This window comes from Eschrichtius robustus, chromosome 3, assembly GCF_028021215.1.
Source record: "Eschrichtius robustus isolate mEscRob2 chromosome 3, mEscRob2.pri, whole genome shotgun sequence".
NCBI lineage: Eukaryota > Metazoa > Chordata > Mammalia > Artiodactyla > Eschrichtiidae > Eschrichtius > Eschrichtius robustus.
Window position 1 is genome coordinate 42443605 of NC_090826.1, and position 27149 is coordinate 42470753.

Below are 27149 nucleotides of genomic sequence, written 5' to 3' on the forward strand. Positions count from 1 at the left end.
CAGTGTCAAAATTAAACAATGCCGGCTTTGCAATGAGCAGATGCTTTTGCCTTGCAGCTGTAAAAACCTTAAAACAATCCAGTACTCTACTGTCTGGTCACGCAATGACCACAAAGCAAGGAATACATTTTGTCATTTAGAGAAAATGTTTACTATAAGCTTTTAGTCTTTTTTCTTTAAAAAAAAAATGTTTAAGAAAATAAGAAGAAGAACACATTGAGGGTAATAATAAGGTAATACAGCCCTAAATTGAGCAACAAAAAAATTTTAAGCATATTTGCCAAAATAAATATGTTTGAAAAAGAATAACTACTTGACTAAATAGTATTAGGCCATACACAAAACACATTAGACAAAAGAAAAATTACCATACACATGTTTTAAGAGGTTATAGACAAATAATCTTTGGTATATAAGGATAAACATGTAAATATTTTCTATATGCAGGCCTTATCTTAATATACCTAGTCTTAGTCTAGCTTATGTTTATGAGCATTTTATATTCATTTACCTACCCATCCTTTGATTTACCTCCTTCTTTGTTTTTGCTTATGTTTTTGCTGGGGGAGGGTGGGGTGGGGAGAAAAATGGGGAGGTTATATAATTCTTATTTTATGGCTAGAGGATAGTTAAATGCTAAAACATTTCTCAGCTTAAGTAATGTGGTACTTATCAAGGTCTATAAAGAAACGGCAGCCTTTTCCAATCTTTACCCTATAGAAGAGAACCTTGTCTCTGACATTCAGGAATCTAGGGGTTAATATTTTAATACTGAAATAAACTCTTCTTCATGAGGAGAAACACCCCAACTACGGTGTGTGGGAAACCAAAGAACTAGCCCCACCTAAATAAATGACTGCATGGTCATGATCAATCCACTTCTGCTAATTGAGGTTCTGGCTTTAAAGATAGTTTTTTACGGTACCTACAAGAAAGAGAATCTAGTAGTCTTACCTTTATTTTAAATAGTCTACTGCAAAAAAATTTTTTCAGTAAGTTTTTCCTAATCAGATTTTTTTCTTGAAATCCCTTTTTCCCAGAGGATATCAATTCATTAACACCTCATTGCTTATAAATTTCATTGGATATTTTGTTAGTTGAAGGTCTGGGGATTCCCCTTATGTTCCGCGCCCCCCCCCCCCACCCCACAATGAATATTTCAAGGAACAAGTCCCAAAGTAATGACCACATTAATAGGAAGTTAATTAAATTTAATTTAAATATCAAAGAAGGCATGTTATCCTATCCTCTTCATTAAAAGTCTTTGAGAAGTAAAACTTTAAATATTTTTGTGGTTGTCTTTGTATTTCTATATTTTATTTTCTAAAAATGTAATTAAAACATGTTGACATATAAAGCATATTGATGCATTATGCCAAAAATACAAATCTAGACATTCATTTTTTGTAAACTGTTTACAATTATCCTTAAGTCATATAATACTATTGGTATGATTTTGTTGTATTCTTTGTTAATGGTTATAATTGAAATAAAGTTGAATTACAGTGTCAATAATACGTGTCATCAAACAAAAGTAAACCATGGAACAAAAATATATCACAAGAGAATTATACTTGAAAGTATAAAAACATACAAAATAACTGACATGTACTCCTAGATATGATCCCTTGTATTTTAACCCACATAAGCTTAGAATAAGAATTAATCATTTTACAGTGTCAGTGTTCCAAATTATATACAAACGGCTTTAAGGATAAGAAATAATTATAAATTTACACAAACTGGATTTGCTTATACTTTCTTGTTATTTTTATAATAACGTTGGTTAATAATCAGAATTATGCTAACAAGAACTGTGCAAAAACATTTTGTTTGGAAGTGCATTTGAACTTGTTATTAATTACGCAATTCCAATTTACATTTAATGGGCTTTAATACATTACATATTTTTATGGGAACATGTGGAGATCTGGAAAAATGGTTGGCTCGAATAAGTGGTTCTCTTTTAAGTTCATTTTATCCCTTTGGGTTCACTCAATAACAGCAATATATTTTTAAAGTATATATTTTACTGAAAAAATACATAAGTAAGTCACAAACCAAAAGCTAACAGATGTGTGACTTCTAATTAGTTATAATAATCTCTGCTTCGATGCCATTAGAATGAGCCTTTCTTTTCTTTTGAAAACTAAAAAAGCTTTCCTTTGAATTTTAAACTGTCAGGGTGCTTCAAAGTCAGTGTACAAAATCTGCTTTGATTAAAATTTTAGACATCTACAGTGATAACTTTATGAAAGGAAAATATTAAATTATAATTATCCTAAACAGACACAGTCTTGTGAAACTAACCCTACATTCATGTTAAAACACAAAGAGTTGAATATAATGAATTTGATTCATCCTCGAACACAAAGCTTCACCACAGTAAACTCAGTCAACTGTTGCTCTTGCGCCTATATTCATGGTGCTTAAATAGCGCACTTTAAAACAAAAAAAACTCCAATTGGCTTTTCATATATCCACCCTCCCCAAAAATAACGCACTTGAAAAACTCAAATGATATGAAAGGCTTCAAGGCCTCTTTTCTCCCTTTCATACCCCTTTTTTTTATTTCTGTTTGCAGTAATCTGCCTTTCTCTTTCTCTTTCTCATTGCTACAGAGCAAGCGAGGAGGCTCAGAGCTTTGAAAAGGGGGCTCAATGTGTAATGGGTCCACTAGAATTAATTTACTTGCACCAAATCCATTGAGCACAGAGGGTTTTTTTTCCCCCCTCTCTCTCTCTCCCTCTCACTCCTCAAATCATTTGGAGTCGAACGCAGCCCCCAGCCTTTGTAATTCTAGTAAAGCACTTAAAGTGCACAGTAGGTGTTCATGAGGACCATCTGGTCAAAAGCAAAACAAGCTGCTGATTTTGCCTTTGAATAGAATGAAGCAAGTGTGAATTAGTCTCTTCAATTAGCACTATTACAACCTGTCAAGTGCATATTGTAAAACAGGATTATTACAGTATTGGTCACCAGTGCAATTATTTACTCTCTGCCTTTTCTTGCATATAAAAATGTCTTATGTTTATTAGTTTCTGATAACTGAACATAATATCTCTTAACCCAGGCATTTTAAAACTACCAACACACAAAGCACAGATTATGAAATACAGTCCGCCAAGAAGCTGTTAGGATACACATATCTTAAGTAACAAAGGTCTAAAGCACCGTCGACTCTTAACAAAATTTCATTGTTTCTACCTTCTTGAAATGTAGGTGAAGAAATACTTACATGGCTAAAAAAAAAGTGTCCAATAGAGATTATTCTAAAATACTTTCAGAGGGAAAGAAAGACTTGTCAGTTCCAAATAGCTGCATTGTAAATATCACTTAAATTTATTTCCTAAGGGGATAATTTATTAAGCATCACAGAAAACCCTAAAGTATATAAAATGATCATTACTGATTTATTCATTTGAAGTGGTATAACTTCAACAGATCTCAGTAACAAAGTGCAACTTGAAACTTATCATATACATGCAAAAGAAACTCATAGTCTCCTTTTCTGAAAGCTGAAAAAAGGCTCAAATTCATTGCCCAGTTGCTTAAGAAATTATCTCTCTTTCATTCTTCCTAAGATGTCATATGTGATTTCAAATTTTTAAAAATCAAACTATGATACACGCTAATTAAAATGGGTTCATTCTAATTGAGCTTATATATGCCATTCATCTTACAGTAAAAATAAACCACATAAACTTTTAATTAAATAAGCACACAATTTAATTTACCCCATTGCATATGCACATTCTTATCTCTCTACTCTTCAGGTTCTGTGCCAGCAGCCCCCACCCTCTCCATACTGGAAAACAAACAAACCAAAAAATAAACAAACAAACTATACGTAAAACATATACAGAAAGGGCATGTTAGTTAAGAAGTTTTAGTCAACTCACTACTAGAAAATTGCTCTTTAGTATAATCTGTAAAAGACTACAAATGTACTGTTAACAACGTCCAGCATTAAAGGAGAAGAGTTTGAAATATGTATTAGTCAAGCAAGTTGAGAAAGTAGCAAGAGAAAAATAGACACAAAAAACCCAACAGGAGTTTCAAATTTGCAGAATCAGAATTAGTCTCATGATTTCACAATTATTTAGCCAACATTATTTTTAAGGACCGGTATGATTTATTTAGTTCACTTCTTGTTGCTAATTCAAAACTAGTGCCTTCCCACTTAACAAATGCTAGTATTAGTAGTGAAATGTTTTACTATTCCATGCAAGATATATCTTTATAGGTTGTCGATTTTTCCCTTTAATTCCCATTGAGAACTAAATAAACATTAATAAGAACAGTGAGAATTCTAGGGTAAAGTGAAACTCAGAAAAGGATTTAAATAATTCCAATAGTGTTTCTTCATAGTGTTTCTCACTGTAAGAGATAAGGAATACTCCATGATTCCGTACCAAAAATACTTTGTTTTTTTATCAGTGTTATTCTGGGTCGTGTGTGTATTCCTTAAGTTTGTATGACATCTATAAAGAAAAGTGGACATTTTGTCTAATAGGAGCTTTTCCAATAGTAAGATGGACAACAAAGAATTAGTTTCCAAGAAAAGTTGGCTTGATTTCAGGGACTTTATTTCCTTTTCCACACCTGGGTTTAGGATCTGAAGTAGGCAAATCAATCTTTTTTCCCCCTAATTTAACCAATCCCAAGTGCATTTGTAGCCACAGATCTTTAAAAATCAGAATTACTGAAATCTGTACAATTAACTGTTCAAAAATCTAAATTCTCAGTGTAGAAAATTCATTAAAATAAGGTAAGCTTGTTTAAATTTTCAGGGAAATTCACTAATTTAAAGTGTGTCAACTAGCTAATTAAGGATCCAAAAAGGTAGAAAGACAGATGTCACAAAGTTATTGTTACATTATTTGATAACTTTTATAAACTATTTTGTCATAATGGATAAAGGGAAAGGATTTTTATTCTTATGACTACTTGCAACCCTCCATTCTGACCTTTTTATACTATCATTGCCTTTTCCTCAAGTAGGAGGATAATGTAAGTGGAAGGATTTGTAAAGAGCTTAAAAAAAAATAACCTCAATATCTAACTAGCTTAAATTAAAGTCTAGAGCACCCAAAGGATATAAGTCATGCATTGTGAGGCAAGAGACCACAGAGACAGAATGAACAAACACTTGTACAACTATCGGTTTATCACCACTAACTTGCATGAACATATGGTCACTGAAGAGTTATTTAAAATTCAAACTGCAGCTAAGTTCTATTTTCTAAGTCAGTATTTTTAAAAATGTATTTTGTTAATTAAAAGTTGAAATTATAGTGCCTTTGTCAATCCTATTTCATTTAATAGAACTTTCCCTCTGGGGGAAAATATTACAAGAGCTTTCCTTTAAAAATGCAAGGCTTTCAAAAATTAAAAATACCAGAAAATGGTATTTTTTTTCCCACCTACAACAAAAATAATATACAACTACACTGGAAAATAAAATCAGTTGTTTTTTTTTTTAATTTCTTCCTTTTCTCTTATATGTTGGTCGGAATTCATTCTTGAACCTATTAAACAACACTGAAAAAAGATTTCTGAAACTGGTGACAAAAGTTAATTTACAAGTTAGGATATATGGTATCATTAAGCTTCCAAATTAATAGCAAAAATTCTAGCATTTATAAAATAACACTGCAAAATCATTTCAAGATTATATTTTTATTGTGTTGCAACCTGACTTTCAATCATGCAACAACAAAAATACATGTACTTAAGTGTCACTGTGGGTTGCATGGCTGTAGCATAAGAGCATCTTGTCCTCCTTGAACCCCATTCCAGGTATTCCACAAGTTGAAGGAGAAAAGTCTTAGAATTAGGCCTACAGAGTGTGACCCTAGGCTTAGAGAGTATAATACACATTCCTTTTCTAAACTGTACAGAATAAAAGAGCTTATGTCTACCTGTCTGCCTACAGAAAAGCAACAGATATTAGAAACAACTGCATTTATTTTTTTCCTGGCAACTAGCATTTCAAAATATTATTTTAAATCAACTTTTAAAAGATAAAAAAAGGAAAAAAGAAGAAACCAAACTCTTGTTGAGAAATACATAAGAATATTTGTCCGCAAAAATATTTTCAGGACTCTTTTCATTTAGAAATGGTATAAAAAGATTTACTGTTTTCAAGTCCTTGAAGCTTAAAATGTATTTGGTAATCTAAATGGCAGGACGCAGAGAACAGTTTCAGCCAACTGTGGCACACAATGGCACATTTACAGAATTTTAAATATTTCTTTTAATAATTGATGTAGTCATTTTGAATCATTCTGCATAGGATATCAGGTGTGAGCAGATTGCATTAACGCTGCTTAAACATTTCAACTTGTCAGTATGGCCAACTCGATTTCGGAAATATTTGCAGTATTTTCCCATCGAAACAGTAATAAAGGCAAAATAAATATATGCCACTACTTTATAATCACCGAACATTAATGAATATTTTATGTCTTTTTAAATCTCCCTGTTTAATTTAAAAGGGTGAAATTAAGTCTCCTCCCTGCAATATGCCAATTATCTGTAAATCAAACAATAACTTGGCTATTATGCTCCTTTTTGTTAATATAAGAGAAGCTAATTTGAAAACACTGAATGGCATTTTTAGACTATCAGTTTAATAGTCCTCTCTGCCCTCTTGTGGGAGAAAGTTGAAACACACTTAAACTATAGAAACTGGAAATGTTAGAACAAAAACGCAAAAAAACAAAAAAAGGTAAAATTCTGGCTATAAATATTTCAATCAGAAAAAAAAAATAAGGCAGTCTATATGTACCCTTCATGCGATATACTAGTCTTCAACTTAAAAAAGGAAATCAACCACAGAATGAAATTTACCTCTTATTATCTTTGCTGTTCTTGATTAAACTGGGGTTATTTATTTTGAAACTGAATTTCTTATTTAATTTTATTCAATGTATAATTTAAATTTCATAATCATGAGGTTCCCAGAATAACTCTGCGATAGGACCAGAGTTAAACATTATTTTCAATATAAAAACGACAATGATTCTTCAAGGAATTAAAATTTTAAATTTAGAGAACAGAACATCCATTATAGAGATTAAAAATGAAATGGCAATTAATATATTTAAAATCCTGAAAAAAATCAAATAATTTAAACCTATGATTCAAATTAGGGGCCAAGAAAAATCTTAAAGATCTTAGTTACTAGTCAACAAACTATTCAAGTGATAAACAGAGAAAATAAACTTCAAGTAATGAGTTATTTACGCCACATTCAGAAGTTGAAATTTATTGATAACACATGAAAAAAGAAAAACCATTAACAGTTCAGCCATTACTGAAACAATTCATATACTTCCGGAAAATGATTAGGGTGAAAACAACTTGTTCTTTCAATATGACATTAATAATTAGTTGAAGCAATGTAGTCCAAGAAAAAATTTATGAAATAATCTAAGATTAAACAAGATTAATTTTCTTTATAAAAACATGAGTGGACAATGACTGTTGTCTTCATAACTTACAAGGGGGTAATGTGACATAGTCATCATTTCACTGTCTCTAAACACAAGTCTTGCCATAGCCTTACACATTTCCCCCCCCCAAAGCAGATAAATTACTAGCTTTTAGGTGGGTGGGGCCACAGACAAGAAGTTACCTCTTCTCTCTTGGGGGAGGTTCTTTTTGAAACAGTGGCCCTGGTTGGTCACATTGATGAAAATATTGACACTATAAATAGATTCTTCTTAGATACTCTGAGCTAAATGACTGGGTTCCCTACAGCATCTCAGGAATACTGCCCAAGGCTGGAATTCAACTGCTTAAGAAAAGCCTCCTCAATTCCTTTTGGAAATAGGCAGGATACACTCTATAAATAATATATTTGAGAGCAACCTTTCAAATAAAGTATACGCATGTTTGAAAATGCATGCTGTCGATAATCTCCAAATTAATATTCTGAATAATTACTATAAAACTATGAAATATATAACAATGTGCTATTTTAAGCAGGGTTTTAAAAGTTGACTATTTTAAGAATTATCAAGAGCTTTCATTTACAACGTCTTTCTAGGTCAAGTCATTTAATGTATCTACAGTAATCACTGATGCTCAAGTTAATTAAAATTAAAAACCCAATAATGAAACATAAAGAGAGTTTCCAACCAGAACACATAAGCCCTCTCTTTAACAGGGTCAACATTAGCTATAATGAGCTACCTTTATTCCTTAGCTGTGAGACATAACTCACCTCTTGAATGGTACTGCTTCCTGAGAAGTTCAGGTTGTACTCCCGCTGGACTTCTCGGTGGGTGATGATCAGCATGAAGTTTTGATTTAATGACTCCTGCAGGGCACTGAAAGGGCTGAAAGAAAAACAAGGAACTCTGAGATGAACAAGTTCTAGCTTGCTTTATGGTTAGCTGCAAAAACCCCAGGAGTACCATAACCTCCACACAGGCATGTCCGGGCCCAATGTTATCATCTTTGCAGCTCCTAAAGGCAAGAGAGCAAGCTGAGAACAACCAAGGGGAGCTAACCTGTTAACTCCTTCTCTACCAAGGTGTTTTTAAACTTCAGGTATAGATACTTTGCATACATAAGAATTTCGACAAGTCATGTGCTACTGTCTGCATATGTATTTTCTCCAAGAGAGGCAAATTTGTCAATTATATTAAATTCCAAATATGCTACTAAAATGTATACTCAAAAACTGTGGTTCAATTCCAAATGAAACAGCAGTTCTGGAAGAACAGAAATTTGAAACTATTGTTTATACTCATGAGTGTCATATAGGTATAGAAATACAGTTTCAGTAAAAATTGAGAAAGTACTGAAATCTACAGAACTTTAATTGCTATACCGAAATTCCTTCAAAATACTTGTGCTTTCACTTACAAGTCAGAAATACCGAGAATTCAGAAATAGGAGAATTCAGAGCAATATTAAACTCTGTGCCAAAGTTCTAAAATGTAAGAAATGTGTCAGAAACATGAAGAATAAATGAATTTAGCCACATCAATTAAGAAAAATAAGCCATGGTTCTATTTGTTTATAACAATATTAAAAAGCACCATCGGCAATGAAAATAAAAATCTGTCACCATTATGTATGAACAATCTGTACTGCTAGTCTCAAGTGCAGTGCTAGTCTCTCTTCCATGCTATGCTTTAGAAGCAAAAAAAATATACGGTTCTGGCCTTCATCACTCCTCCTTTGCCAATATGTAACTATGTGATAAATATACATTCAACATAAGATTAGAATTACGCAGTTAATCTGTGTGTCCCAGTGTCGCCCATCGAGTTCAGAGGTAAATTACAGATTCAAAATACCTAGGAAACACCTATATACAGCATGAAATATTATTGATCAAAATCAAGGGAAATAATACCCCACTAAAGTAGAGTTTCTTTAGGCAGGGACCTTTGTCTTTGATCCTTACCACTTAAGCATAATGCCTGGCACACTGCAGATAAATATTTATTTAATAATGAATAAACTGTAAATTTTCAGAAGGCAAGAGTCTTACTCATCTTTGTATTTTACACAGCAATGTTGCCTTCTGGAAAACTACCATGGGAACTAAGATTTTGATTTTGATTCACTTATTTATCTACATTAACTGAATGCCTCGCATTACTCCAGATGCTAAGGAAACCAACCCAAATAATACACAGTTCCTGTCCATGAACACCTTCACAATCTAATGAGGGTAGACAGACACGTAGACAGCCATAGTATAATGTAATAGATACAACTGAGAAATTGAAAAAAAATACAATGAAAACCAAGAAGGAAGTGTTTAACTTTGCCTCAGTGAGAGGGGGAAAGGGTTAAGGGAAAGCTTCAGAGGAGAATAAAAATATAAATTGGAATATAAAGGATAAGTAGGACCTTAGAGTTTATTAATTGGAAGGGACTAAATTTTTGTTTTATTTGGGGAAGGGAGATGGGTGGCACTTTTTAGACTAGGAAATAATACATGGAAGAACACAGCCTGTTCATTCACTCAGTTAACATATATTTGTTGAGCACATACCTATGTTTATGACACCGTCCCAGTTGCTAGGGACACAGTTATGAACAACAAAAAAAATGGTCCCTGCTTTCATGAAACTTATATTCTAGTAAAGGAAACAATACTCAAGTAAATGAATAAGTAACTTTAGAGAATGCTAAGTGCTATGAAGAAAATAAACAGGATTATAAAAGGTAGCAGAGGGGTGGGGGGGGGAAGGAAATTATTTTCAACATAATAGTTGGGGAAGACATCTCTGAGGAAATGACATTTAAGTTGAGGCTAGTATAAGAAAGAGATAGCAGGAATCTGATCATGTAGGTCCTTGTAGACCACAGTAAAGAACTTGGTATTTATAGTAATTGCAAAGGAAAGCCATTGGAAGGTTTTACACTGGGAAATGGTTAAGATCTGACTTACACGTACATTTATACAACATTATTCTGGTTGCTCTGGCTACAGTGTGAAAAGAGTCAAGGCAGGGCTAGTCCCAGCAAGAAGTGATGGTGGCTTACGCTAACTATAGAGGCAGAGAGTGAAGGGTTGTCAGGTTCAGATGTATTTTAGAGGTAGAAGCCAGACAACTTACTGATGGAATGTGAGAGAAAAATATAACTCCAAGGTGGTCGGAGCAAATGGAGAGATGGAATTGCATTTAACAAGGAAACCTGGGTTAAGAACAGGTTAGGTAGAAAATTTGAGAGTGAAGTTATATATATATCAAAGTTTAAGGTGCCTATTAGAGATCCAAAAAGAGATATCATGTACAGCTGTGTATAAGAGTTGAGGGTCAAGTAAGAGAGCTCGGATCAGGAGAGTCGACAGCACATACAGGAGCCTGCCCTGCCTCCCCCCCCCCCCCCCCCGCTTATCTTCAGTTTCCGTTTCTGCAATTTCAGTTACCTGCAGTTAACCAAGGTCTGAAAACATTAAATGGAAAATTACAAAAATAAACAATTCATAAGTTTTAAATTGCAGGCTGTTCTGAGTGGAGTGATGAAATCTCACGCCCTCCTGATCCATCCTACCTGGGCCATGAATCATCCCTACGTCCAGAATACCCTGCCCCTTAGTCACTTAGCAGTTATCTTGGTTATCAGATAGACTATCATAGTGCTTGTATTCAAGCAACCCTTATTTTACTTAATAATGGCCCCAAAGCACAAGAGTAGCGATGCTGGCAATTCGGATCTGCCGAAGAGGAGCCATAAAGTACTTCCTTTAAGTGAAAAGGTGAAAGTTAAAAAAAAATTGTATGCTGAGGTTGCTAAGATCAACAGTAAGAATGAATCTTCTACCAATGAAATTGTGAAGAAGGAAAAAGAAGTCTGTGCTAGTTTTGCTGTCTCACCTCTACATGCAAAAGTTATGGCTACAGTGCGTGATAAGTGCTTAAGATGGAAAAGGCATCATATTTGTCCAGTAAGATATTTTGAGAGAAAGTCTGCATTCACATAACTTTTACTATAGCACATTGTCATAATTTTTCTATTATTAGTTATTGTTGTTCATCTCTTACTGTGCCTGTTATAAATTAAACTTTATCATAGGTGTGTATGTACAGGCATACCTCATTATATTGCACTCTGCTTTATTTCGCTTCACAGACTGTGTGTTTTTTACAAGTTGAAGGTTTGTGGCAACCCCGCACTGAGCAAGACTATTGGCATCATTTTTCCAACAGCATTAGTTTTTAATTAAGGTAGGTACATTGTTTTTTTTTAGACATAATGCTATTGAACACTTAACAGGCTACAGTATAGTGCAAACATAAGTTTAGATGCACTGGGAAACCAAAAATTCATGTGACTCACTTTATTACAATATTTGCTTTATCACAGTGGTCTGGAATTGAATCCACGATATCTCTGGGGTGTGCGCCTGTATAGGGAAAAACATACCATACGTAGAATATGGTACTCTCTGTGGTTTCAGGCTTCCACTGGGGGCCTTGAAATGTATTCCCCATGGATAGGGGGACTATTACAGATAGTATATAGATTTTGTAGCCAAAAGAAATCACCTAGGCAAACAGGGCTCTCCTCCCAAATACTGCACAGCTTTCAGACTACCTCATGTCCTACCATTAGTATTATTATAGACTGCCTCTTCTCTGAATTCATGTATCATATCCCTTATTTAATACTTATTTATAGTGTTTTGTATGGTTTGCTTTGTTTCACGTGTGGAAGTCCTGAATTCAAGACTACAAGCCTTTTGAGAGTAAGTATCTTTATTATTCATCTGTATTTCCCTCGACACTTAGCATACTAAAAGGTGATTCAAGGCAATCCTATAAACACTTAAGGAATAGTTCCGCATATTTGGAACTCCATATAAAGAATTATTAATTCTCATTTTTTAAGCCTACCTTTGAAGTGCCACTTTACTCACAAAATTGTAGTTCAGAAAGGTTAAGTAATTTCCCAAGGTTATGCAGCTATAAAAAGATGGAACCCAGTTTTTAAACTATATTTGATTCTATGTTCTTCAGCATCCTATCTCCCAAATGGCTAGGCTGCTTTAGGGATACAAAGATGAGTAAGACCCTGCCTGCTAGGAGTTCACAATTCATTCATTCTTTCTATAATTATTTGATTCTTATTCGTAATAATACAGGAATCAAAGACATAATCACTGACCTCAAGACAGACTACTCTGAGAGTTAAAACAGATGTGAGGATTGTGGAGAAGAAAAAGAGTACTTTGAAGTACTATGAAGAAGAATGGATGGTAAGGGAGGGTGGGAGGGAGGGAGACGCAAGAGGGGAGAGATATGGGAACATATGTATATGTATAACTGATTCACTTTGCTATAAAGCAGAAACTAACACACCATTGTAAAGCAATTACACTCCAGTAAAGATGTTAAAAAAAAGAAAAAAGAAAAAAGAATGTATAGTAATTTGACAAGTATATAATAGAGGTGATTTCAGACATAGACTAGTTTGAGCAGAGATGAGATTGGAGAATACAGGGAAGGGTGGAGAAAGCAATGAGGAAGAAGTATAAGGGGATGTAAAGAAGGGTTTCTGAAACAGGAAACTTGAAAAACGTTAAAGACCAACATTATGGGGGCTTCAAATGCTGGGCTAAGGAGCTCAGAATTCCAGAAGTCTTGATTATTATATAGATAGATCCTCCTTTATCTTTACATATGAATCTATACAAACGCTTAATACCTTTAGTGCTTGCCTTTATGCAGTTCCTTAGATAGGTTTCTTGATGTTGACTGGCAGACTTGTGCAATAACTTTGTAGAAAGGTTTGCCAGGACCAGCAGTGACTGCCAAACTACGTTAGAAGAACACCAATTTAGTCTAGTTCTGCAATTTCCCAGGAGCCCTGGGGAAGGGTAAGTTTGGCAAGAAAAAATATTTATGGCTTTAAACTGCTTGGGAGTCACAGAGTCACATTTGAACTCCTGCTCCACTCCCCACTAGTTGTTTGACCTTTGTCTCCCACCCCCACAATAATAATTCTTTCAATACTATTTATTTTGTGTCTACCATATACAGGCCCTTATTTTAGGCACTTAACTACTCCGAAAATTGTTTCCTCTTCAGAAAAAAGAAAATAACCTTTACCTGATAAAACTCTGAATATTATATTTTACAAAGCCAAGTGGGAATTTTTATTACATGTAAGTTTTAAGGTGGTCTATTATTAAAAATAGAATACTTTAGAGGGGTACCCATACTATAAAATCTTACAATGACAGTAAAACATTAACCAAAGTGTCTACGGTGGTTTTGTGGCAGTTATTTTTCATGTTTTAGTTTCATTTCTCTGTAGGAGTTGATAGAGGGTAAAATCTTTTTATTTATTTATTTTATATTGGAGTATACTGATTAGCAATGTTGTGTTAGTTTCAGGTGTACAGCAAAGTGATTCAGTTATACATAGACATGTATCTATTCTTTTTCAAATTTTCCCATTTAGGTTGTTACAGTAGGTCCTCGTTGGTTATCTATTTTAAATATAGCGGTGTGTACATGTCAATCCCAAACTCCCAATCTATCCCCCCTCCCCCTCCTGGTAACCAGAAGTTTGTTCTTTAAGTCTGTGAGTCTGTTTCTGTTTTGTAAATAAGTTCATTTGTATCATTCTTTTTTAGCTTCCACATATAAGCGATATCATATGATATTTGTCTTTCTCTGACTAATTTCACTTAGTATGATAATCTCCAGATAAAACCGTTTCTGATGCATGGAACATAACTGTACATTATGCCTAATGTTATCCAAGCTCACAGGGTTCTTTTTAACACAGATCTTGCTTGGGGTTGATATACCACATTCATGTTCCTTGTGAGAATGGTTTTTATTATCTGCAACCTCAGACTCCAGCCTGATTCATTCACTTAGCCATTAATAATAATGGCTAGCCTTTAATGAGTGTTACTATGCATCAGGCATTAAGGGCTTTGGGTCAACTTTATGAAGTTTATTATTATCATTTTCTTGTTACAGATGAGGAAACTGATGTTAAGTAACTTGCTTAATGTCACACACAAAATAAGTAGTAGTAACTCTTCTAAGGTCTAACTCTTATGATTTGTCCTCCAGATACTGGGGAAGAGGACCCAGTAAGATCTTATTTCTGCCTTCATTGAGTTTATTGAGGAATGCACAGACAAGCAAACCTACAATCCACATATGGTACGATTTGCTAAGAGCTCTAATACCACTTTTGCTAAGGTGGTATGGAAATACAGAGGAAGAATACCTAAATTAGACCAAGGAGGAGGCAAAGGCTGTAAAGGAATTTACTATGGTGATTTGCATAATTTTCAAAGACTTTATTGCTAAAATATTATCTATAGAAATTGATTCTAGCTGCTGCTTAGCAGAGTATGTTGAGCCCTTAGTTGCTGCATCTAGGAGCAATTTTCTCCACAATAGTGTCTTCTAATAGTTGGTTAGGATAGTTAGCCACAGTTAATCCACCTTCAAGCAGTCTCTCTTTTACCTTCAAAATGCAAAGTCATTCATGCTACGTCAACTTTGACCTTCAGAATAGCTGAGGGTAATTACCAAAGTAGGTGGATGAGAAATAATACAAAACAGTTTTTTGTTTCCCTTAATGGCATGTTTTCTCTTCAATAAGAGGGAGAAGGAAAGGTGTAAGCAAATGTAGAAATTTTTTAAAAGCAGTTGAATTTTAACTCAATGCAAGAAATGGTTTTAGTAGAACATCTATTCTCTCCTTACCGGTTTTTAATTTTTCATTCTCTTTTATGATTTTACTTTCAGTGTGAATATTTGTATTTACCAACAACGAGATGGTTGTTTCTACAAATAGACAACAGTCATTAAAACTTACCGTTGCTGTACCCTCAAATACAAACTGAAATTAATGTTTGAAATGTAATGAAAATCATATACATTGTCCCCAAGCTTTGAACTGGTGGTTATTTGCAAAAAAACACAACACAGTGAATGTTAACATTTTAAAGCAATTAGTGGCAAAGTGCTAGACATTTTCACATATACCATCTCATAATTCTCCTAGCCAGTTTCTTAATTTTCAAGTTGGGGGAGGGACAGTGGGAGGCATGTGAGAGGGAACTACAAAAAGATAGATAGATAGATAGATAAACAGATAGATAGATAATCTACCTCCTTAAAATTTTCAGTAGTATAACTGAGCATTAATATCTAAGCCACCAACAAAATTCTAGAAATAGTTTCAGCAGAACATCCCTTCTCTACTTCCTTTTCTGTCCACAAGTCTTGGACATTCATTCTGCTAATGAATGTCCACCTATGCCTGGGGGGATCCCATTCCAATTTAACTATGAGCATTTATCAGGAACAGAGAAGTCATCTGTAAAATGTCTGTCTTCTAGTGAGTAATAACTTCATTTTAATTCACTGACTTAGTTCAATACATTTTATATTGCCATCCAGTTTTTTTTGGGGGGGGGGGGGAAGGACAGTATGGGGAAAATTAGTGTACAGCAAATTTTAACACAGGCCCCAATAAATAAACCTGAAGTTACAGACATTTTTTTATACCTGAGAACATAAAAAGCCATAAATTATTGGCCTCCATATGTCAAGTACTGATGAAAGCAACACATTAATATATATAACAGTCTTTACTGTCTTGACTGCTTATTTCACATTGAGAGAGCACTTTAGTGATCCACTTACGCAGAAAGCACATGGGTATTTTAATATGTATGACACAGTGATTTTTCAAGGTTAACTTAAGATTGCATTATGGTAGTGAAACGAACATTTGATCATCATGTAGCTATATACCTGTCATTAATTCCTGATTAAGAAGAGGAATGGCTTCCTCCTGACAAATAGCAGCAGGCCCTTAGGGTAGAACAGTAGAAGGCCGGGTGTCTTGCATCAAGGATAATAACAGTAATTTTAAGGATTTCTTCTTCAGCAATTCCTTGAATCAAGAATTCCCTCTTAAATCTTCAGTGGGCAGAAGATTTGGCCAGGCTAAATCAGAGCCTTCCTATTAAAACAGTACCAGTTCTAGGGGAAGCATTCATTGTTATAAAGTATAAATCCATCAAGATTAAACAACTAGACTAGGAAAAACAACACATTCAGACTTGGGTTTCAGGGCTGTTATGGACTGAATGTTTGTGTATCCCCTCAAATTCACATGCTGAAAGCCTAACCCTCAATGTGATGGTATTTGGAGGTCGGGCCTTTGCCTTTGGAAGATGATTATGCTTATATGAAGTCATGAGGATGGGACTCCCATGATGGGATTACTGTTCTTATAAGAAGAAGAGACAACAGAGCTTGGGCTCTCCCTCTGTCAAGTGAGGACACTGTGAGAAGGCAGCCATCTGCAAGCCAGGAAAAGGGCTCTCACTAGGAACCAAATCTGTCAGCATCTTGATCTTGGACTTTATAGCCTCAAGAACTGTAAGAAATAAATGTCTGTTGTTCAAGCCACCCAGTCAAGGGTATTTTGTTATAGCAGCCTGAGCTGACTAACATAAGGGCTTTTAAGAGTTCTGAATTCACAGCACTCAAGTAAACAGATACCATCAATTCTGCACAGGCTTCTACTAAATGGCTATCTGTTTGTTAAATGGTATATACACATCCAAATTAAAATTCCACTCATTAAAATCCATTGTAGAAAACAGTAGGTGTTTGTCAAAACTCATATAACTGGGGAATACTTAAGAACCCATTTATTATATGTAAATTATATCTCCACAAAAAAATTATAAGCCATAAAAAGTACGTGAACAATTGGATAACTACTATTTTGGCAATTAAATGGGTCCCATATTTTCTTTTTTTAAATGTTAATTCTCCTAAGTTATTTACTTTTTTTTTTTTTAATTTTATTTATTTATTTATTTATTTTTGGCTGTGTTGGGTCTTCGTTTCTGTGCGAGGGCTTTCTCCAGTTGCGGCAAGCAGGGGCCACTCTTCATCGCAGTGCGCGGGCCTCTCACTACCGCGGCCTCTCTTGTTGCGGAGCACAGGCTCCAGATGCGCAGGCTCAGTAGTTGTGGCTCACGGGCCTAGTTGCTCCGCGGCATGTGGGATCTTCCCAAACCAGGGCTCAAACCCGTGTCCCCTGCATTGGCAGGCAGATTCTCAACCACCGCGTCACCAGGGAAGCCCGGGTCCCATTATTTTTAACTTCAAAAATACAACACACTTTTTATCAATGTAAATGGAAACCATGGATATTTTGCCATTGCTACTTAATAATACTATATGACCACTGACATATACGGCTGTTGTCCGTGAAATTAAATTTCTCAAATCAATGTTGTATACGTAGTTGAGTAAAATATTAACATCAATACAGAGATCAAAAAATCTCCTGTTTCATTCCTGCTGTGTGTGTGTGCTATTTCTTTTCTTGCACTGGATATTTTAAACAAATATCAATGTAAAATAACACGTTTAGAAGGTTCATTTCCAATAATTTTATTTTTTAAATATGACCTGATATTGAAGCCAAAAAAGTAATTTTTTCAAATTATTGTGACTTTTTCTTATAAAAATATAAATAATAATCTTAGAATGTGCTATTGAATTTTTCATTAATAATTTACAATTTATATCTTTCTAAAAGGCCCTACAAAATTTTCTCTCCTTTGTCTCTTTGGGAATATTTTATTATCTACAATGATCTTTTTATCCTTTCAGATATATCAAGCTTTTAAATTAAAAAGCATGACACATGGCAATTTAAATTTCCATTCTAAACTTACAGAGTCATATGAGCTCTTGTCAACAAAAGACCAAATTTACTATAATTATGGATTATTTACACTAAAACAAAATAAGAAATCAATATGTAAATGTAATGTTTGTAGTAGCTAAAGCAGCCAGCAATGACAGATTAGGTTCAAACAGCAATCAGTTTGAAAATCTGGCACATATGTAAATGAGCTAGGGACTTGATGTTTACATTTGACTGTATTTCATTCAGGATTTTTAAATTGTCTCAGGAACAGCACAAAAATAAAATGTTAATCTTTCCACTACAAATATAACTTGAGCCCTCACCATAACTGAAATCAGGTTTTGCTCCTGTCCAGCTAAACTAACATATGATACTAATAATTCTGAGCTGCAGATTACATCATTCTTAATTAACACTCTGCTACAGTTGTTAACATCCTCCAAGACACCATGTTATCATCACCACAAGTTCTGTAACAATCTTAAAACGACGTTTAACAAAGGTTGTCCTCTTACTCTGCAGCTACTTTTAATTGCTTCCTTTGCTGGCAATTAAATATGTCTAGATAAACAAACATTCGGTTTCACATAATTCTTAACAACATTTTCATGAAGATTTCAAAGTTCAGGTGTCCTTATGTCTATAATTACTGTTTATCAATACAGAGATCTACTGGATTCAGCAAAATGTACTAACCAAAGTATATAAAATTAATCAAAATGTGGTAATTAGCGGTGATAGTGATATATTGTGATCCATCAAGTAGTTCATAGTAAAACTGTCAAAACATAATTCTATTCATCTAGACAAACCACGAAGAAAGAAAAAAAATTTACAGATACAATGATTTTTGTTTCATGAATTAGTGACCAAGTTTCCGACTGTCCATTAAATCAACCATAGAGAATACCTGCCGTTCTTTTTCGAAGTGTGATGTTAACAAGCTAATCTCAGTACTCACTGACCTATCAAATAGGCAGTAAACTATATAAATGGGTTTGCTACATCAATCCAATTAGATGTGTTGTGATCTCCACCAATGCCTTAATTGGGGACAAGTTTCTTTCATCCAGAATGCATAACTATAGGGAAATGTCCTCTTCTTAAAAAAAGCCACTTTTCAAGTAGCCCCTTATTAAGAAACACTTACCAATCCAATACTTCCTAATTTTACTTTTACAAAATCTAATAATAATGCTCACAAGAATTAAAGTTGAACAGTAATCATAATAATGTACTTGAAACACTGATTACATTAATTTATTCTTAAGAAATGATGAGTTACTTTAAGAATGATACATTGAATTGTTATCAAATACTGTACTACTTACAACACTGGTAAAACATTTTCACAGATGAATATCCTTTGTGAAAACAAACAAACAAAAAAGAAGTTGTTTTGTAAAGCATTTTGGAAGAAAAAATTAACCAATCCTTTCAGAACATTTACTTGCATATATAAAGTTTCCCCTTTCTGTACCTCAGTCCCCCTAGTCATAAAATGGGACTAGATTAGATGATTGCTTTAAATCCTTCCAAAGAGGATACCCTAGAGCTTTCTTCTAAGTCAGAGCTCTCATGGATATGACTCTTGCATTAAGGGAGAACACCAAAAATTGAAATAGCAGGATATAGACTAAAATAAAAAGTGAAAAATATTATAAGGATTAACATCTGTGCAGAGATTGTGAGGTGCTGAGGAAATAGAAGTAGGATGAGAGCTATCTGAAAGCATCCTTAGAATGTCCTTGTAATAAGTGAACCCCACAATAGTTCCATGATACTGTTCAGTTACCTTTTTAGTTGGGATAATGGGGGGTGAACAAGTATCTTGAATGGCCTCAGTACAGGGTGGGAGAGATGGGAAAAAGAAAACAAAAAAGAAAAAAATAAACTGTTTGTATGAGTATCAATACACATACCACCCAGAGGGTGTCACCTCTTAGCTAAGACCGAGGCTAGAAGCACAGCTGGATACCTATTACCACAGCTAGTTATAAGAAGCAGAGACAGAAGAGGAATAGTTCAGTTTTTCCCTTAATTATAGCAGGCTTAATGGATTTAGTGAAGTGCACATCCAACGTAGAAGGTTAGAAGAGACCTCAAGGATCATGAGAACAATGTTTCATTTGCTTTTCTTCAAGCTTCTGCCTCTGCTTACAGGGTGAATACTATTTCTGCCCATGCTGCTTCTCCTCACAAAGGAAGTGTTTTAACATTTGTAGCATTTTCTCCCCATTCTAAACCTGCTTCCTCCAGAGAAAAGAAGAGACTATTATAATTATTCACAAGGTCACCTTGTACTAGGTTAGGTTTCACAGAAGGCAGGGACGAGACCAGCAGCTTCCTCTTCCATTTCCTATGGCCTAATGCACTAAATTCCCTTCCACTTTTTATCCTCTGTGGTAAATACCCCTGGACAAGGTTTGCCATGAGCTCTCTAAGCTATGTTTCCTGCTGTGACCAGGTTGGTGAGGCAGGTCTATTGCATCAGTCCTTAAAAGGCTCTGAAGACCCAGTCATAACTCTTTTTATAGGTCACTTGAGCATGTGGGCCCTAAGATTTGGATCTGGAGTGAAAGGTAAAAGACCTCACTTAGGACTCAAGTCTAAGCCACATGATCCATTTGGTGCTGCTTGTCTGGCTACTAAAGCAGTTTCTTTTTCCAGTCATGGGGCCTCCTTATTTTCTGGTAGCATCTGAGGCCCGGAGCAGAGGAGTGACCTGCCCAAAGTCAAACAGTGATTCTGTGGGAGAGCTGGGGCTAGAACTCAGATAGGGCTAGGACTCAGATATCTTGACTCACTACTCCTCAATTTCCTTCCACAGTATCCATCAGAAAATATAATACCCTACTCTCACCTAATTCAAGGCTACTGTCACCTGCTTTCCCACCAACGGTTTTCCAAGGACAAAAAAAAAGGCCACATATTTTAACACCAGTGGTTTACTTAACTATCACAGGAGTCCCAATTAGCACCCTGAATTTACTAATGCTTGCAGAAATAGCAACTAATTCAAAGTCAGAATTAAAAGCAACTTCACAACTCAGAGGCCACACAAGAGGACCATATGCTAGACTGCATGACCAGAGCTCAACAATACCCTCATAGAACTCATCGAAATATTAATGGGAACCATCCTCCCAGTATAAAAAGGTCAAAGTTCAAAAGCAAGACTCAATTACTACTTGTAAAAGGGACAGCTACACATAAGGGATACCTTATTTTCTGTCACCCTGCCATAAAAATGAAGACAATCTATATAATTAAAATGGAGCTGGACATTTTTAGCCCTTATTAGAATAAGACCAAAGCAAGTTGAAAAGACTGTCTTTTATTACCAAGACACCCATTCAGTCCTTTTCTAGCAAGGTGATCATTAGTAACACCAAATCCAAAAATACTAAGCCTTCTCCATTCATATTTATACATGGCCTGAGGGCTTTGGCCCTAGTTATTTCCCTTGCCTAGAATACTATTCATTCTGCTCTTCACTTTAATGGTTCCTCAATCATTCATGTCTCAGTTGAAACAGTACCTCTTCTGAGAGGCCTTTCCTGACCTTACAACTTACAGTAGTCACCCAATTACTTCTTATCATGTCACTCTATTTCAGTTTTCTGCAAAGCACTTGTTATCATCTGATAATTTTTCTGGTTTATCTTATTTGTAGTTTGTTGCCTGTCCCTCCACCCTACCCCCATGTCTACACATATTATATTGTAAACTCCATGAAACCAGGTACCTTGTTGTCTCGTTTCTCATTGTATCCCTAACACCTAGAACAAGGACCTAACACATTGTAAGATGGTACTCAATCTATATCTAGTAAATGAGTGAATAACTGACATCCTGCATGAATAAATGAGATGGACTCTCCATTTATCTGAAAAACACTTTATGATGAGTTTGACAAATAGCAAAACAGCCAATGGAGAGACTACACATGCATGGATAAAGAATTAAATCCCTCAATTTGTCATGAAGCTTTTCATATTCATCACAACAAATGTTTATTAAGGGCTCTACACAGATGGCGCTCTCATGAACTGAGGGAGATGCTCAGTAAGAGTGCTCTTGCTCTTCACAGCTCAGGATCTGGCTGGAGAGAGGACAGCCATATGAGAAATCATACGAGGGAAACTAAGACTCAGAGAAGAAAGATGCTGCCTGCGGCCACAAAACCAGGGTAGGACAGTTATAGGATAAACAGTGTCTCACTATAAAGCCAGAGCTCCTTCCGTTACTCCATACTTTGATGAGAAAAATGAAAAGGAACACTGGACAAAAAGGCTAAACTCAGGTCAAGGAGTGGAGTTGCCTAGTTCATTACATTTATGGGACACCTGTAAGATCTTTGGCTCCCCAAGTATCTTATATCTGTTCCGCATGATGCTTGATATCCCTCCATTAGAACTTTACTTCTTACATTTGGTCTCTCTTAGGAGGCAAACATCCTTTGGCACATAGCACTTCACAGTATTCATTCCACAAATAGTTCTAAGTACCTACTATGTTTCAGGCCCTCTTTTAGCTGCTGAGGATATAACAGTGAACAAAAAAAAAAAGTCGCTGATTTCTTACAGCTTTACATTGTGATGAGGGACACAGACAACAAATATGAATATATTACTAATATTACTAATATAATGCATTGTTGTGATAATGTAAGATAAAGGGAGAATGTATAACAGAGGGGCTTCTTTAGCCAGGGGAATCAAGAAAAGCCTATCTGAGGATGTAACATTTGAGTAGAGGCCTGAATAAAGTAAAGGAGTAAGCCAAGTTGATAAGTGGTAGATCATTTCAGGCAGGGGGGAATAGCAAAGTGCAAATGTCCTGAAGTTGAAGTACACTTAGAATGTTTAAAGAAGAGCAGGGAGGCCAGTGTGGCTGGCAAGATACAAGCCAGAGATGAGAATGATAAAAGATGAAGTTAGAGAAAAAGTCAGGAACAAGATTATGTAAGTCCTTTATATACCTTAGTAAGGAACCTGGATTTTATTCTAAGTGCAAAAACGCAAATGGAGGGGTTTGAGCAGGGGAGAGACATAATCAAGTTATGGTTTTTGGTTCATTTACATCTTAGACCATTTGAATGCTGGGAGAGGTGCCACTTGAAGGTAGTGGAATAAGGACAGGGGAAAGAAGAGGTCATTAAATGGTAAGGCTGAGAGAAGGCAAAGAAAAGTTTACCTACTCATTTTTATTACCTGTGGTTATAAGTGAGATTTACACACAATTTTTTCTTACATTATCTTTTTCTAGTTTTGGTAACAAGATTACATGAACATTATAAAATAAGATAGTTAGCAGTCTCACTGGGAAGAGTTTGTGTAAACTTTCTTTATGGAAATCCTCTGGGGTGGGGGAGGGGGAAGAAGTGGCATGTGAAATTTTTGACTACAAATTAAATTTCTTTGATGGCTATCACTTTTTTCAGGTTACCTATTTCTTGTATTCATTTTAGTACTTGATAGTTTATGCAAAATTCTCCATTTCAACTAAATTTCAGATTTTAATAAGCCATAAAGATATGCTTATTTTATTACTATTCATGCACATTTTTGTTTTAAAACAATTTATTAATTTCTTATGTTTTGTATTAACTTATTTAATAATTATTTTATTAATCAAATAATCTCTTCTGAATCTGTAGCTAAGTCCCCTTTTTCATACCTAATATTTTTGTGCTTACCCTCGTTTTTTCTTGGCTTGATTTTTCAAGCAGTTATTACTTGTTGATTACTTCTATCATTAATTACTGCTTTTAAACTTTTCTTTCCTTCTATTTTCTTCAGACTTACTCTATTGTTATTCCTCTATTTTCTTAAGTTGAACATACAATGCAATTGTTTTCTGTCTTTCTTATCTTCTAATTAGTGGACTTAATATTACAAATTTCCCTCTAAGTACCACTTTTGCTATATTCAAAGTTTTAGTATATAGCACTCTTATTTATGTTCACTTCTGAACAGCTAGTGATTGCTATTATGATTTCATTTTTACCCATAATTTTTTTTTTTTTTTTTTTTTTTTTAACCCATAAGTTATTTTGAAGTAAATTATCTGTAGTATCCAATGTATGGAGAATCTCAGAGATACCTTTTTATTATTACTTCACTTCTAATTTTATTGCATAATGGCCAGAGAATGGGTCAGCATGATAATGATTCTTTGATACTGGCTTTGTGTTCTAATATGTGGTCAATTTTCATAAGTATTCTATATGTGCTTAATTTGGTTATTCAAATAATATATAGCCTACAAAGATTTATTGCTTAATTCATTAGTTTCCATAAGACATCTGTATATAATTGTGGTTGAACTATTTTTCCTTGTAATTCTGTCAATTTTTGCTGATTTGTGCACACAAGTTTACAATTGTCATATCTTCTTGGTAAACTGTCCCTCAATATTATTTGCCTTAAATTCAATTTTATGTGATATTAATATTGCCACACTACATTTAAAAAATTAATATTTGGCTTAAATATCATTTCTTATACCCTTTCTCTTTTCTGTGTCATTTCTTTAACAGATATTTCTCTGATAATCAACATATAGCTGACTATTCCTTTTTCTTCTAGAAGCATGCAGGTTATTTTTCTTCAGTGTTTATCCCCTTAAGTTATAACATTTATACCTAGGTTTATATTTTTCTAATATAGACTAATTTAATCAGTAGCTCTAGCTTTCTTCAAATAAGGACCTAAACAAGCTCTCAATAACTACTCTCTCTCTGCCATCACCTAACCACTACCCCTAATTCAGTTTACCCATCTGCAAAATGTGACAAAGAACACCCATCTATGATTTATTGTGAGGATTTAATCAGATAATATATATAAAGGGCTTGGCAAAAAGCCTGTCTTCATAAATGATAACTGTTGTGTCACTATCACTTACCAAATACTTTAACTTCATATTTAACATCCTTATTCTTGTAACTATCACCTATCTTCTACTGCAGTATTATCTATAATTTACACTTTTCAACAACTATTACTTAACAGCACTGAAACCCGGAATCCAGAAATGTTCTCCATTTGCTCCAAATCTTCTATTCTTCTACCTTTTCTGTCTCTAAACCTGCCAGCTAACTTCAACACTTAACCCCTGGACTCCACCCTGCCTCCCTGCTATAGACTGAACTGCATCCCCCAACCCTAGAAATCCTATATTGAAGCCCTAACCCCCAATATGGCTGTATTTGCAAACAGTCTTTAGGAAGTAATTAAGATTAAATGAAGTCATAAGGGTGGGGCCCTAATCCAATAGGATTGGTGTCTTTATAAGAAGAGGAAGAGAGACAAGAGGACTCCAGTACTTGCTTGCTCCCTGCCTTCTCTACTTCCCTTCCCCAACTTCCTTTCCCTCCCTCCTTCCCCCCTACCCCCAACCCCCCATATGAGGACACAGTGAGAAGGCAGCTGTCTGCAAGCCAGGAAGAGAGCTCTCACTAGAAACCAAATCTCACAGGAACCCTGACTGGGCTTTTCAGCCTCAACAACTGTGAGAAATAAATGTCTATTGTTTGTCACCTAGTCTATGGTATTTTGTCATTGCAGCTTAAGTTAAGATACTCCCATACTCTTTTTGTCCACCAGCCCTTTTTGGTTTCACTTTTTCAATTTTTTCCTATTTGCTGTCTCTTCCTCCTCATAATTCTAATAATTCTTCAGTCTCTTGACCCTACTCCTCCCTCAACTTCTCTCTCCCTTCAGAGTTGAATTTTCTGAAAATAACAGTAACTCTAATCCCTCATTTCTCACTTATCCATTAAAATCTACTACAACCTGGTTCTTATTCTCATCTTCCTACCAAAAATGATCTTAATAAATGCATTAATTACTTATATACCAAACTGATGACCTTTTAAATAATTACCATACTACTTGGAATACACTGCAATATTTTGTACCATTGTACATTTGAGACAAAAAATATAGGCAGTAGTACATATTTTTCAGGATTGTCTCAGTTCTAGACACGTGACTGAATTACATATGGGACACACACCAGTGAAAAGCTCCACTGGCAAGTAGCAAACAGGTGTTTATAAATAGAGACTTGTCATCTATATATGTTTTTGGAAATTGAAGTATTGAGAGGAGACGTCAGGGAGAATGTACAGTAAGAGGGACAGCTGAAAACAGAACTCTGGGGAACACCAACTTTTAGAGCAGATGAAGAAAAGAGGTGACTACTGGATGAATCAACCTGAGTGGCACACAGAACACCAAAACAGTGTTGGAAATTTTCTTTAAAGAGATGAATTAAGGGGACTTCCCTGGTGGCACAGTGGTTAAGAATCCGCCTGCCAATGCAGGGGACATGGGTTCAAGACCTGGTCCAGGAAGATCCCACATGCCATGGAGAAACTAAGCCCATGAGCCACAACTACTGAGCCTGCGTGCTTAGAGCCTGTGCTCCACAGCAAGAGAAGCCACCGCAATGAGAAGCCTGCGCACCGCAACGAAGAGTAGCCCCTGCTCACTGCAACTAGAGAAAGCCTGCACCAGGAACGAAGACCCAGCACAGCCAAAAATAAATAAATTTTATATATATATATATATATATATATATATATATATATAAGCTTATATATACCTTAATAAATAGGTTATAAGCTCCCACAGGACAGAGCTTGTTTTCATCTAGTAGGTAATCAATAAATCTTTGATAGATTGAATCTTTCCTATAATAATATGAAACAGGTATAATTAACAGTCCCCATCCCTTCTGATTTTACTATGATTTACAGTATAATCTGAAGTTGTGCCATAGGGGTACTGCATCACCTTTGAATTAATTAGTGAAATCTGATTTATTTTAAAAGTTTTTAAATGCTTTTCAACTGTTATAAAGATTATGATTAAAGAGTTTGCTCTTAAATTCTCAAAAAGCCTGAAATTCTGTTTTCTGAAAAACATTACTTACTTTAAAAT

The 27149-nt window shown here is 34.9% G+C and overlaps 1 protein-coding gene across 1 annotated transcript in view; it reads right to left on the reverse strand.

Annotated features, from left to right (window-relative positions):
• FAF1 (Fas associated factor 1) overlaps positions 1 to 27149 on the reverse strand; it is a 478956-nt gene that overhangs the window by 249056 nt on the left and 202751 nt on the right. Inside the window, exon 7 of the mRNA XM_068539848.1 lies at positions 8234 to 8348. Coding sequence (XP_068395949.1) covers positions 8234 to 8348 — 115 coding nt within the window. The remainder of the gene's footprint in view (positions 1 to 8233; positions 8349 to 27149) is intronic.